This window comes from Limulus polyphemus, unplaced genomic scaffold, assembly GCF_000517525.1.
Source record: "Limulus polyphemus unplaced genomic scaffold, Limulus_polyphemus-2.1.2 Scaffold14, whole genome shotgun sequence".
Classification (NCBI taxonomy): Eukaryota; Metazoa; Arthropoda; class Merostomata; order Xiphosura; family Limulidae; genus Limulus; species Limulus polyphemus.
Window position 1 is genome coordinate 145,255 of NW_013665624.1, and position 15,800 is coordinate 161,054.

General features: G+C 31.9%; 1 protein-coding gene across 1 annotated transcript in view; it reads left to right on the top strand.

Annotated features, from left to right (window-relative positions):
• Positions 1-15,440, top strand: part of LOC106456997 (gamma-aminobutyric acid type B receptor subunit 2-like) — a gene marked incomplete at its 5' end in the record, with an annotated part of 83,939 nt that extends 68,499 nt beyond the window's left edge. Inside the window, 7 exons of the mRNA XM_022383005.1 lie at positions 1,131-1,241; positions 1,573-1,797; positions 2,523-2,684; positions 4,581-4,719; positions 7,288-7,390; positions 12,343-12,737; positions 14,006-15,440. Coding sequence (XP_022238713.1) covers positions 1,131-1,241; positions 1,573-1,797; positions 2,523-2,684; positions 4,581-4,719; positions 7,288-7,390; positions 12,343-12,737; positions 14,006-14,289 — 1,419 coding nt within the window. The remainder of the gene's footprint in view (positions 1-1,130; positions 1,242-1,572; positions 1,798-2,522; positions 2,685-4,580; positions 4,720-7,287; positions 7,391-12,342; positions 12,738-14,005) is intronic.
• Positions 15,441-15,800: the final 360 nt, after the last annotated feature.

Consider the following 15,800-nt stretch of genomic DNA (forward strand, 5'->3'; position numbering starts at 1 on the left):
CCATATAATATGCCTCCAAGTACGACATTGAATGGTTCTCTTAAATTTCCATATAATATGCCCCAAGTACGACATTGAATGGGTCTCTTAGATTTCCATGTAATATGCTCCCAAGTACGACATTGAATGGTTCCCCTTAGATTTCCATATAATATGCCTCAAGTACGACATTGAATGGTTCTCTTAGATTTCCATATAATATGCTCCCAAGTACGACATTGAATGGTTCTGTTAGATTTCCATATAATATACCCCCAAGTACGACATTGTTATGAAGTCGTTCTCGATTATAAAGAAAATAACTTCATTATTACTTTCAGTAGCAGAGTGAATCCTGACGAGGTCCGTTTGCATATATCTAAAATATATGAAAATTGTTTGTACTATATTCTGACACTAATAAAGAAATAAGGGATATGAAATACTTTCACTAAATCATTTCAAAAAGTGAAATATTTTGAAAACTTTATGGACTTCGTGGACCTGTTACTTTGCTTTTTCTGACTTGAAGGTTCACATGTAAATCTCATTTTATCATTCATTATTGCTCTTGAAAAACTGCAATGTAACGTTCCACTTTGCTGTATATGTGTGACAAAGATATTGAGTGAAACCGTACAAGAATGTTCTGAATCAGAAGAACATTTATCTAATGTTATTTAATAAACGAGTTCCTCTTCCCTTCACTGGATATAAAGTGCTTTTAATAACGTAGAACTACCATTTACCCAAATGTGTTTGTAGGCTTTTAAACCCCGGAAAGAATATCATTATATACAAATTTATTCACTTGTTTTAGGTAAAAAATTATATTTAGCCTAATAAATCTTTGTTAAGTAGCCTAATAAACAGTTATTAAGTAGCCTAATAAACAATTGTTAACTAGCCTAATGAACATTTGTTAAGTAGCCTAATAAACCGTTGTTAAGTATGTCTTATTAGAAAGTCTTACTTTAGAAACTGAAGATAATTCTTGAAAATACGAAACTGGTATTTATGCTTTTATTATGTAGTTTTTATTTATTTTATTTTAAACCAACAATAATAAGAAGTTATTAGATTTTTAAACATTTCTAATTTGTATCATTTTATCAATCGCATTTGGTAATTTCGATATTATTATTTTCCAGCCATCTTCTGAATACGAAGACTATGTAATTATTCCAGAAATGGAGTTTTGTAAAAGTCAGAAGATGACAATTTTTCTTGGATCTGTTTACGCCTATAAAGGACTACTTATGGTAAGTAGATATGACATGGAAACACTTATTGTCGTAATCTTTAATGTCTTCTAAGAAATATATGAGCAGCTTCACTGTTTCTGTTGAATACGTGTAAAAAGCAGAAACATATTTATTTGTTTGAAAACATCTTGACACAACTATATACTGTTTCAGCGAAATTAAATTCATATCCAAAATATAATCATTCGGTTTAAAAACCGGAATTGCCGTTTTGCTAATGGTTGTTTCAACACATTCTACAAATGTAAACAAAACTTATAGTACTACAGTTCTATTTGTGAAGCATTTTCTTAAGATTTTATTATAGTATTTTCATATTTGTTTGTAGGCTTTTGGCTGTTTCTTGGCGTGGGAAACTCGGCACGTGAGTATTCCCGCTCTTAACGATTCCAAGTATATTGGTATGAGTGTATACAACGTGGTCATTATGTGTGTCGTCGGAGCAGCTATTTCCTTCGTGCTCAGAGAACAGCAGGATGCTGCTTTTATCATAATTTCCATCTTCATAATATTTTGTTCTACTACCACTTTGTGTCTGGTATTCGTGCCCAAGGTGAGATTGGTGAGAGCAAAGCCTATGTCTTTCTCTCTCCTGCTACACTTCTTGAAGCCCACTTTTTCCTTAGTTAGGGCATCTTGCCGATTAATCTTTATATTATGTATACATGTTTGTTCTTTTCTTTTTACGCTCCACAAAACTCAGTGGTCTATATAATTCATAGAGTTAATTGTGTAAAATCATCTTCAATATTCTCTCTTGTTTATATGTATATATCATTTACTTTTATTACAGATTATGTTTTCCTTAGTATCTCAGCTTTCAATGTATTTATCAACTGTTGCATCTGAGTCATCAGTTCATCTTTTCCTTTTTAAGTCTTTTCGCCGATAACACAAGTCGATCTATTTACCTATTTATCCATCTGTAGCTGCATTCAGCCTCCCTATTATTCTACATTTTAATATCTCAAATTACTAAACTTCACAAAACCAAATTATTTAGCCACATGAAAAAATGCAGTTGATCCTGTATTGTTTTAATGTTTTATTGCACATGTATTTTATAGAAATATTAGATTAACGTTACTTTCATTTTATTCAGTTATAAATGAAGAGAGTTCAAATTTGATGACGTCTCCAAACTTTATTAAATAAAGAGTGTTTTAATGCGTTGTTTCTATTGAGTGTATATTGCATTTGAAATTGCAATTCAAATTAACGCTTCTGATGGTTATAAGGAATAATACATCAGATATTTATTGTATTATTTTTATGTAGCTTATTGAACTTAAAAGAATGCCCAAAGCAGAAAATAGGCGTGTGCGAGCTACACTGAAACCCTTCAAAAAGTCCCACAGAGACTCGGAAGACTTTGAATTCCATAGCCAAATCAAACTTCTTCATGATGAAAACTATCGTTATAGACAAATGTTGGAGGAGGTAAGGAGTAACACATCAGTACTTTTAACTTTGTAGTTTGTTTGTTTTCTCTGGTTTAAGAAGAGTTACGTTATGAAAATCTGCTGACCACGATGATTTATAAACACACTCACGCATACACTTAACCGTATATGAGACATTTATAGCTTTATAACGCTTAACGTATACGTTTAATTAAGGTATTTGTGCATACTTCTTGTAAGATACCTTACTCATGTAAAGCAGTAACGACTGCAAGCTTCACATAAACTAATTTGTTATCAAACACTTTCGCTTAACCCTTTCTCATGTTTTAAAATTAAATTTATGCATAAAAACGTGATCATATATCTTACATAGGTAAATTTGAAGAAAGCGTTATGCTATAAGTTAGAGTTTGAAATATAAATTATTTCCAAGATATTCCAGTGGTATCTATTTTACTTATTCAAAAGAAATGGAGAGATACCAAATATAATACGGGGTTCTACTTTTCAACGTCGATGTTAAGTGACAAACAAAAGCTGGAGTGAATCCGAACCTCAATGTTAGAAGTGATTGTACCTTGCTTGGATTTTTTTAGTTCCGATTTCTTTTTATGTGACTTTAACCTTTGTTCACTTTTCAACAACACGAACTCATTTATTTAACTAAAATGTATTCATTATTCCCATTGGCAAAAAATGATCTAATTTTCTCTCCCGCACAAAAAAAACTCACAAAATCACCATTGATAAAACGTCACTTTATCGTTTTCTTATGTACAGAGACAATAACCTGACATGGCCTAGTGATTAGGGCACTCGACTCAATTTGCGGGTTGCGGATCGAATCCAATCCTCGAACGTGTTCCCTCTTTAAGCTATAAGAGCGCTATAATGTGACGGTCAAATACCACTATTCATTAGTAAATAGTAGCCCAAGAGTTAGCGGTAGGTGGTGTTGACTAGTTCCTTTCCCTTTAGTCTATAACTTCAACATTACGAACACTAGCGCAGATAGTCTGCGAGTAGTTTTACAAGAAATTCACAAAGAAACAATAACTTTGTTATATCTGCTCTGATCATTGTAGCAATAAATCTATTGGCATAGCTCAAGTTTTGTGCCAAATTTTGCCTTTTATAACCAGTGGAGTGAAAACTGATTGGTTTGGTATTCGAGTAACGGTATCTAGTTGGTTAAAGTATTTGTCTACCAAGCAAAGTTCTGGACTCGAATCCCACTGAATCTATGTTAACAGTACTTTAGCAATATTACAAACATATTTTGTCGTTAGAGATCACATGAATTACAGGCAAAAAGTATTGCTATCAACAGAGTACAAAACTATGGAAAGTAAACCCAGGAGAACGTTAAAATTAAAACAACGTTTACTAAATTCTTAAGTTTTCTTGGCTCTTTAACAGTGTGTAACTATAAGTATATTAAATTGTGATTAATTAAACTGCATTTAATAATTTTGGTGCGATCTTAGTTTGTTAATTAAAAAATTAATCTATGTTCTTTCTTTAATTTAACTTATTATAACTGAAGCTAAAATATATAAAAAATAATTAGTCTTTTTAATCCAACTTGTCACAAATGCAAATATTTATAATTCTTCATTGTTATGAAGTGTTGAAATTTCATCCTCATACAAATGATGAAATAATGTTACTATTCCTTATATTACTAATTATATATATATAATAACATCTTCTGATACATATATATATATCAGAAGATGTTATTTGTCTTTTTTCTGGCACGGGAAATATACAATAAATTTTGTCTTGAAAAGAACGTAAGCAAAGAGTTTAATATTTTTTCCATCACATGTGTTTACAGAAATGCCGAAAACACCACTACTCCAGACTAGGGCTATAGAACTGAATGTAATTATCAAATATGAATAAGTTTGACATTATTTCCTTGCAGAAAACTCTCGAACTACAAGCTCTAATGGCACGTTTAAAGGAAATGGATGAACCTTTAATCATAGTTACCCATAGTCTGACGTCACCAGTCCCTGAAAACTCTTCGTCGACGGCTGATGGAAACTGTGAGGACATCCAAGGTTTGTGAACCTTAGTTATTCGCCAAATAAATATTAGCGTACGTCTTGGACAAATAATAGACGTTTGAACAGTGGCATTTCGCACCGTGAAATTCAAACTTTCTCTAAGATATAAAGCGTCTTGAATGACACACATTTCAGTTTGAGCTTCAATTGTTAATAAGGGCTTGAGTTATGAAAGTCGGTTTGTAAAGCTCAGAACTCGTCTATTGCAAGTTTTATTAGAAGTTTAAGTGGAAGAGAATCCTGCTCGACCTGAAATATCACTTCAGAAAAATTCGATATCGTGGATAAGTTTATTGTATTTAATTAAGTACGCCAAACATAAATATGACCTCGTAAATAAATTTAATGTGGTCAGTTATGTCTAATATATGCAAAGGATAAGATTAGTGCTGTATTTAGATTTGTTTCGTATATACCAGTGATTGATTACTATATATTAAAATGATTTTATAACCTCACTACATCTTTACAGTCTATGTTGCCACATCCGGTCATGCTCTATATCACGACCGTGCTTCTTGTTAATAACCGTGCAGCGATGTTTCCATAGCAAAAGGCTCCGTCATAAGGCTCTGATGTCCAAAGCACACCAATAAACTCTGCAAGCTTTTCGTATTCCATTTAGTGTAGGAAGATAACGTTTTACAACACCAGTTTCAACAGATTGATCGCTCAGAAATCCGTCGACTTGAACAATAAATGTCTTCGTAATGAATAGCATAAATACACGCTTAATTCTCCAGCTGCTAGAGGTATACGATGGTTGAAGGAGAGGCATGTCTAGAAGCCAAATTTAGGTGTGAACCCATACCCTATTAGTTTCGTTTCTAGGTGGAGATCCTTGTTGATTATGTTGCGGAATGTTGCTTGGATCACGCGAACTGCTTTTACCATTGACATTTGTGTTCGTGGATTTTCACCTGTTACAAGACGTTGCACTTTGTTTACCAAGGCTGGGCTATGATTTGTTTCAGATCTCCTTCTGGGTGGTCCTGGTCTCCCAATTTGATCCATTTGTCTTTTTTTTTTCTCAGTATGATAAAGTACAGTGAATACTTCAGTCTTGAAAATTACAGATCCCGATCTGAAAATTTGTGATTGGAGCATTCGAATACTTTACAGTGTAAAGGGCTTTCAAAAAATCCTCCCTAAACCTATTAATTTTCAGTGACCTCACATTATCTACGAAACACCAAATAATGTTACAATGCTGTTCTGATACGTGGCGTTCCAACACAACTTCACATGACTTGCTGATTTGTTTATGCAAAACACCTTTCATATAACGCACCCATCCCTGTATGACATTAGTCTACATCGTGGATAAGTGTTGTTAGACCCAAAGTTAAACAACGGGCTATATGTGCTTTGCCAACCGCAGGTCTCAAAACCCGATTTTTAGCGTTATAAGCCCTCAAACTTACTGTTGAGTACGGTCGAAATTTTAATTGCTTTGTCTTTATAACTATGAAAAGCTGCTAGTTTTTGTGAAAATGTGTGACATTATATTTCACGTTGCGGCATGAAGACTGGATGTTTCTAATAGAAAGATGTAGAAATACTTCCATTATTATTTATTTTAACAAGTCACAAGTTACTGATCTTATGTTTGTTTATTATTAGCATAATACAAGAATCACAAATTATTGATATTACGTTCGTATATCATTGACATAATATAAAAATTACATATCATAATAAGGTATACAAACCGTAACATTAAAGAATATAATCCAAGTCTTATTGCTCCGTTTAAAGATTAGTTCTGGACAATTTTCTTTCTTTTGCACTATCTAGTAACTTGTTTTAAAAATATAATGATGATGTTATAACTATATATAATTTGGAGCAGTCATATCAATTGCTGAACTTTTATAGTGACGTGCGTATATATATACATATTGGAAATAAGTTCATCCTAGTAATGTATTGTACTTTTTTGGGCTTTCTTAATCCTTATCATGCAACTGCTATTGATATAATGTTTAATTTTTAGCCGCAGCATAGCGGCTCATAGAATGGCTCTGAGTTTGTTTGTTTATTTTTTTGCTTTTCAAAGTTTTAGCTCATAACTCCACCTCTTGACAGATTTTAGAACTATTGATAATTCATTCTTGTTTCAATCAAATATGGTTTCTTCTGGTTATTTAAACTTTGTTGTTATCAGTAGTCGTTTCTATTATCCTTTGGAGATAAACTGAGTTTTTTTTTCAGTTTCCAGCAACTTCGTGGGCTATTAAATACAAAGCTATTACATTTAATGTTTGTCTTCTCAAAACTTTAACGCCAAAAAAAGATGATGCTCTTATAAAACTTTGCTATTCAATTATGTGACATAATTCATTTAACCATGGTCAGCTATATAAAACAGATGAACTTATTTCACATTTTCTTTGATTCGAAATTTATGGCATATTATTTATGAAAAAATAAACGATATCTTTTATTCAGGACAATTTTCTATAAAATTTAAACTGATCGTGTCAAGTGTGTCTTAAAATGTTAGTATTCCATTATTCTGTAATAATGAGTTAAAATATGTTTTACTAAAATTTTCTGCAGTTGTAGTTCCAGTTCTTTGTCAAAACAGAGACATCTCCATGGTATCCAGGTCTCCGTCTCCTGAAGAACTAAATACATCTCTAGAGGAATACCATCCTCTTAGGTATTATTCTTTATAAGATTCAGCTTAAAAATCATCGTAACTGCAATAAGTGATAAAAAAAAGGTAAAAATACTGACAATATGAAGACAAATAACATCATATACGGAAAAGGAATTATTTGTTCCTTTAAGATGTACCTGCATAACAACATCTGAAAGAAACTAAAAACTAAAATACGTTCTTTATTTTTCAGGAAATAATCGATTTCCCTTCTTAAACCATTCCAAGTTTTCAACTTCCATTACTTTTGACGGCAAATTATTCCGTAAGTTCATTACAAGCTTAAATGGAGCCAACCTTCACTTTTCAAAGTTGTAAATTTGAACCTTCTCGTCATACTGTATTCAGAATACCTCACAAAGAAACCAGAGGCTTTTATCATATTGATTCTCTGAAAAATCTTGTAAATTTATTGTAAGGTCATCTCGTTATCTTCTTTTCTAAAGAAAAAATAACTATCCTAGTAGAAGTCCTCTTAACTATTCCTGATAAATCAATAATCTTTTTTTTATAATGAATCAAAATTGTGCACAACATTCTAAGTGAAGCCCAACTAGTGCTTTGTATAAAGAACAAATTACCTCTTTTTACTTATAATCATTATGGTTATAAATACATCCTAAACGTTTACTAGCTTTATTAAACGTTTATTAGCTTTATTACTAGCAACAGAGCACTGCCTTGCTTGCATGAGCGACTTATCAACAAAAATGTCAATATTCCTTTTATCTATCACACTTTTGAGTAGGTTCCCATCCACATTGCACGTGTCATCCAAATTATCATAACTCATGTACATTACTTTGTACTTACTATAATTATAGATCATTTTCCAAGTATGTGTCCAACTCATCAATTGATCTAAGTCACTGTAGCACATAAACATTTACAATACAACTAGAAGTGCGTAGAAGTTTAACGTTACCAGAAAACTTTAATAATATACTAATTGTGATAATTAGAAATATTAATTTGAATAAAGAAAAGCAAAGGCCAGAGCACTGGTTTCTGACCCAATGTTTATTCTGAAGGGACAAATTAAAACCGAAACGGCACCAGAAGGGTCAAGGTTCACTAACGGTAGTAGAGTGCAATAATTAATTCGAAATAAAAAATAAAGAAATCGAGATAGAGAGTTCAAATTCAATTTCATTATGGAGAATGTCTTCTCTATTTTTGAATATCTCTATCGATTCTCTGGTACTGCGTGAATGGAAAAATTTGGGTTCTGCAGGATTGTTTATTGTTCAAAACTAATTTTGTACTGGGGTGAGTAAATATGTGAAAATAATGCCAAATTTTTAGCTTCCTTCTGACGATAGCCAGGTGGTTAGGGCGCTCGATTCACAATCTGAGGGTCGCGAGTTTGAATCCTCGTCCCACCAAATATGCTCACCCTTTCAACCGTGGGGGCGTTATAATGTTGGTAAAAGAGGCGTTGGTAAAAGAGTAGCCCAAAAGTTGGCGGTGGGTGGTGTTGACTAGCTGCTTTCCATCTAGTCTTTCATTTCTAAATTAGAGACGGCTAGCGCAAAGAGCCCTTGTGTAGCTTTGCACGAAATTCAAAACAAACCAAACCTACTGACGACGGTAACGTTCATGTACCTTTAATTGAAAGATATATTATAGTTTGACTAATATAAGCACGATTAAAAGAACGATGAATGGAATAAGTTACATTTCTGTACTGAGATTCTATCATATATTTCCCTTTCTAAATTCAAGTGAAGGTTTCTTCCCTCGCGTGTGAGCTGGTTTAAATTTTATTCTGTTTCAAAGCAGCACTTATGTGATTTGATATCAAGGGGTATTAGGATATCGTTAAACAGGGACCAACTTTTAATCCATCTGCAGTTGTCTGGTTCACACTATCTGGTTTCTGATAGACGCCTGTGCTTAACTGGAGTATCGAGTAACTAGAAAAGTGAGAAACAGTCGCTACATTTTAGTTCATAAGTGAAATTCTATGTCTGAATGAACTGAGTTTAAGTTTTCAAGAAACTGTTTAAAGCAATTGTTATCATCAGAAAGTAAGGTGAACGTGGCATCAACATATTGTGCATATAAATAAAAGTCATTCCAGAAGATATCACAAAGAAGAAAGTATTACATATGCTGAAGCTGTGATTTTGTTTTACAAATTCTCTATTAAACTGGAAATACGAATTGCTGCCACACATACTATAATTGGGTATATAAGTTTCTTTCGGACAATTCACGGGGTAGAAATTTCATTTAATCTTTTAGGCTATGGTTTAGGCTTCTATCTATAGGAACCTTGGTAAATACGTTTTTTTCTATGTCGAAGGATACCATACGTTTTTCTTATACTTTTTGTTTGTTAACCTGGTAACAATACCTTATGGAGTTTTATGCAGTATGTTTATTTAAATCCACAAGCAATTATAGTCTGTTCATTAAGTATTAGACCAATGGACAGGTCAGGCTATTGCTGCAAGATACAACCAGTCTAAAGGGCAAACCCTCTTTATGCAGTATGGGTAGAACATAGAATCTGGTGGAAATAATAATAATAGAAGGGAAAAGGTTCAAATTCTCTCTCTCAATTAAACTTTTAATTGTCTTGATTTCATCCTTGAGTTGTGTCAAAATGCGTTTGGTTGTAATCACATCCTCATTTGGTTTGGAAAATCATCCCAAATCACTTCAAGAAACTTTTCTTTCCCTCTTCTTGACTCCATATCAACCAAATTAATGTGACTAAGATTAAAGTTCCAATTATTATTATGTTTAGAGCATCAGTACCCACTTTTGTAATAACCATGATCTCATTAAACAATTTATCATTGACATCATTTGTCTGATTATGTGACCTATGATAACTGCTAACTAAATATTTTATACCCTTGAAACCCCTGATTATAATCCATATAAATTCAACATCTAGCCTGCTATTTTTTATGTTTTTTAGTTCCAGTAGTCTGCAACTAAGTCATAGGTAATGAATGTCACTCCATCTCCTCTTTATAAAGTCTATAACTATTAAATATCTTATAACCAAGAATTGCAAAATAATGTCAATATTCTTAAAACCTAATCATGTTTCAACATTTTCCATTATATCGTACTCTTCCATTTCAACTTCAGCCCTGAATTATCCACTTTATTTCTAACATTTCCAACATTATTTCTAAGACTTCTAACATTTCCAACAATATTTCTAGCATTTCTAACAATATTTCTAACATTTATAACAACATTCCTAACAACATTTTTAACATTTATAACAACATTTTTAACATTTCTCACAATATTTCTAACATTTCTAACAATATTCCTAATATTTCTAACAACATTCATAACATTTCAACAACATTTCTAACAATATTCCTAATATTTCTAACAATATTTCTAACAACATTCCTAACAACATTTTTAACATTTCTAACATTATTTTTAGCAATTCTAACAATATTCCTAATATTTCTAACAACATTCCTAACAACATCTTAAACATTTCTCACAATAATTCTAACATTTCTAACAATATTTCTAACTTTTCTAACAATATTTCTATCATTTCTAACAATATTTCTGTCATTTCTAACAATATTCCTAATATTTCTAGCTTTTCTAACAATAATTCTAACATTTCTAACAACATTCCTAACAACATTTTTAACATTTCTCACAATATTTCTAACATTTCTAACAATATTCCTAATATTTCTAACATTTCAACAACATTTCTAACAATATTCCTAATATTTCTAACAATATTTCTAGCTTTTCTAACAATATTTCTATCATTTCTAACAATATTCCTAATATTTCTATCATTTCTAACAATATTTCTAACATTTCTAACAACAGTTTTAACAATACTCCTAATATTTCTAGCTTTTCTAACAATATTCCTAATATTTCTATTATTTCTAACAATATTCCTAATATTTCTATCATTTCTAACAATATTTCTATCATTTCTATTATTTCTAACAATATTCCTAATATTTCGATTATTTCTAACAATATTCCTAACATTTCTAACAATATTTCTATCATTTTTAACAATATTCCTAATATTTCTATTATTTCTAACAATATTTCTAATATTTCTAACAATATTTCTAATATTTCTAACAATATTTCTAACATTTCGAACAATATTTCTAATATTTCTAACAATATTTCTAACATTTCGAACAATATTTCTAACAATATTCCTAATATTTCTAACATTTAAAAGTGTATATTGTAAACTACATTTATCTTTAAAACTAATATTTAACTTGTTATCCTATAAATCTTCTCTATTCTATCATTTTCTTTATTCCTAGTTTCCCAAGCACACTCAACACTGAGCAGATTTAGTTTAAACTACCTTTAACGAAATTATTTAGAGCTTCCAGAAACGTCTAGTTCCCTTACAGGATTAAATGGAGCCCATTTTTAGCATAAATATCTTTCTTACACTAAAAAGGGTCCCTCCCCAGTGGCACAGCGGTATGTCTGCGGACTTACAACTCCAGGAACCAGGTTTCGATACCCGTGGTGGAAAGAGCACATATAGCCCATTGTGTAGCTTTGTGCTTAACTTCAAACAAACATTATACACTGAAAACAGGTCTGGACAACCCATCCGTCTCTATAAGTATATTTCCGGTAAGTTTCATGTAAAATTTGAACCCCGCTAAATAATGAATTCAATTATTTTTAAACCTTAGTTCTAATTCTTTCATTTCTTGTCACGTATTGTTCTCATTAAGGGATGCACAAAGGCATAATAAAGTTTTTGTTGTGTGTTTGTTTGTTTGAAGTTAACCACAAAGCTACACAATGGGCTATCTGTGCTCTGCCCACCACGGGTATCTAAACCCGGTTTCTAGCTTTGTAAGTCCGCAGACATACCACTGTGCCACTGGGGGGGGGCAGAAAATGTTAAAAAAATTACCAGGAAAAATTATAACTTTTTCTGAATTACCTTTCAGGAGATTGTCTTCGGTATCGTTAAAATTAGCTCTGGTTCCCACTGGTGTTCAAAACATTTCTACAAGCAGCAGAACAGGGTCCAGTCCTGATGCAGAAGTGTTATATATAGAACATCAAGAAACCTTAGACGTCGGGACTTCTTCCTTCGTTCAACTTCATCCGTTAACCCTTGTGGACGAATTTAGTCAAATCGTTAGATTCATGGACTCGGAAAGTGGCAGTGAATCTGCCGATTCACATAATGATTTTCCTGTCCATTTCAAATACGCACCCACGAAATCAGATGATGTATCTTATGATAACGCTATGTACCACAAGAGGGCTCAAACAAAAAGTGTTTTTTCGTCGCTTGAAGAAGACACAGATGGGAGCGAAGACGTAAATCTATGTGAAGGTAGACATCACACAACCCAAAGTTTTTCTTCGAATACTGAAGCTTCAAAAGTGATTTTTAATTTATTTTAGGAGATAACTGAAGTGCCTTTTAAAAAACTTTTCAGGGTCAATTACTTTTATGTGCGTTTTACAATTTTTATATATAAAGCATTTTCTCTTTAAAAAGACTAAAATGATGATAACGTTTATTAAATAATAGAAATAACTACGTTTTTAAAATTCACATACATTTTTATCGGTTGTACATAGTAAAACTTTAATTTTTTTGACAATGTTTTACCAGGTTTGTTTTTTTTAAATTTCGCACAAAGCTGCACGAGGGCTATCTGCGCTAATTTAGCAGTGTAAGAATAGAGGGAAGGCAGCTAGTCATCACCACCCACCGCCAACTCTTGGGCTACTCTTTTACCAACGAATAGTGGAATTGACCGTCACATTATAACGCCCCCACGGCTGAAAGGGCGAGCGTATTTGGTGTGACTGGGATTCGAACCCGCGACCTGCAGATTGCGAGTCGAGTGCCCTAACCACCTGGCCATGCCGGGCTTTTCCAGGTTTACCTGGCATCATCAGGCGAGATACAAGAACTGAGGCTAACAGAATTTAATTTTAAAAAAAATCACATGATAGTCTCTAACAAAGGTAATCTAAAAGCATACGACTAAGAAATTGCAGACAATAAAATAATTAATCAAATATGTTCATTTATATATATATTTAATCATTCTCTTCTCTCGTGTATATAGAACGAATTTCAGTACTTAGAATCAGGTATAAAAAATGTATTTATTTATTATACCTAAATTTGACAGATCATTGATTAATTACTTTATTGCCTGCAATTTTTACTCGTAATGCTTGTAGATTACCATTGTTAGGGATTATCATGTGATTTTTTTTTAAATTAAATTCTGTTAGCCTCAGTTCGTGTATGCCGCCTGATGATGCCAGGTAAACCTGGTCAAACATTGTCAATAAAATTAAATTTTTACTATGTACAACCGATAAAACTTGTGTGGGTGATAGATTTTGTTCTAAAACGAATACTAGTTTCGTGTTTTATTATTACTATTAACGAAGATCGTATTTGTTTTACTGTTGTTGTTTTTTGTTTGTTTAATAGTTCCCGTATATACTTTATTAATCAAAATCTTAAGCTAAATTACAAACAGATTTATCATAAAAAAACTTATAGCACAGTATACAGTTCAGTTATAATAGTTTATGTATGTACTGTGATAATCTGTTTCTTTCACTTTATTCCAGAAAGCGATTCCTGTCGACCATTTAGAGTAAGAATTCGTCGACGAACGAAAAGCCTCGGAACCTTACGGTCAGAGGCAGTACCTCAAAGTTTTACAAGAGATGAGGCAGATGTTTCTGTCATCCAAGAATGTCGAATCGATTCCCAAACGTTTGGTCCATCGTTTCCATACTTCAATAGGCTCATAACTAATCACGCCCGCCAGAGGACAGGCACCAATGATAACAACGCGCCCCTATATTCGTCTTTCCCCTCAATCAAATGTGATATAGTAGAATACTTATGATTTTTTTCTGACCAGTTTATTTGAAATTCCAATTTTCTACAAACAAATCAGCGCCTTCCTAGACAGGAATACTATTCGTCGATAAACAATATTCGATTGTTGCATTTCTACGAGTAAGTATTGAGACTCGTGCTGTCATGGTAGTGACAGAAATACAAAAAAGACAATTTTTTTGCTTATCATCCTATATATTTTGGCATTTGTTGATGATGAACCATATAGGTTAGTATATTTGGTTGTCTGTATTCTGAGATTTACATAACGATTGAAGAGACGGCCATACCTAGTGTTTGTTTTGGAAGGTTCATAGTTTATTATAGCTCTGAATGATCGTTACAAAATGTGTAACTTTATATCAGAAATCTTACCCAGACAGTTTATATCGTTCCACTGGCATTGTATTTTACTAATTTTAATAATATTACACAATGAAATTAACCAGATCTGTTGGCCGCCCCAATAAGTAAAGCAAAACTTAATCACAGTATCTATTATACTTTTTTTAAAACAGGTGAATGATTTAAGGAACGGTATTAATAACATCTTCCATAGACAGTGGAACCAAATATTATTCAAAATACATTGAATAAGGAAACTTTAAGTGTTTTGTAATATATGTTTCGGTAAATTTATTGGTAAAAATTAGATGTTCTATTTGCTATGTTTTGATATTGTGAAAATGTAACTTTTTACGGGATTGTTTAAGTCGATGTTTATATATAACAAGATTATATTAACTGATTGGATGTAAATACATCAGATCAGTCGTTATGTAGAATTTATAACTGTATTCTAAGGAAATTTATAATCCTAATTTAATCATGTTCAGTAAAAGTAAAATAAGCTTATCTTTAACTTTACTGAACACACAATTAACGCAGTGAAAAGTATTCGCTATCTATACCGGAGAAAATATCATCTGAATTCAAAGTTTTATATAATCAACATATCTTAGCCTATTTTATACTATCAAAATAAAATATCTTTAAGGAATTATTTTATGTTTAATCAGTCTTGTGTTATTGTAGTAAGATTAAAAGTTTATTAAAAACTAGCGGAATTCAAATTATATTTATTTGGAATCTAAAGAACAAAGATGAAGAGTTTATGTCTTCTTTTTTTTTTGCAGAGCATAAACGATTTTGATATCTAAAATAAGCCAGTTTTCTAGCGAAGAATGTTATTGTTGCAAACACATATTATGTTGTAAAATTGTTGATTATTTCTTGCTTAAAGTAATTTCCAAAAAATTGTTAATAAATTGTTAGATAATATGTTTGTTGATGGACTTGTATCGAAAGATCACTCAGTAATTATAAAAGTTCTTACCCCATTTATTTTCTTTTATCTGAATACAAACTGAATAACTATAAAACATCTATTAAATTTTCCTTAAGGAAAGAACTGGTTTTTATCGTGGTAGACGAGAGGAATCCGAAAAGTTAGTGGTCTGACCTGTAGAGAAAAAGAGACATTGGTTCACAAACTATGCTTTATTTTTCAACATACTC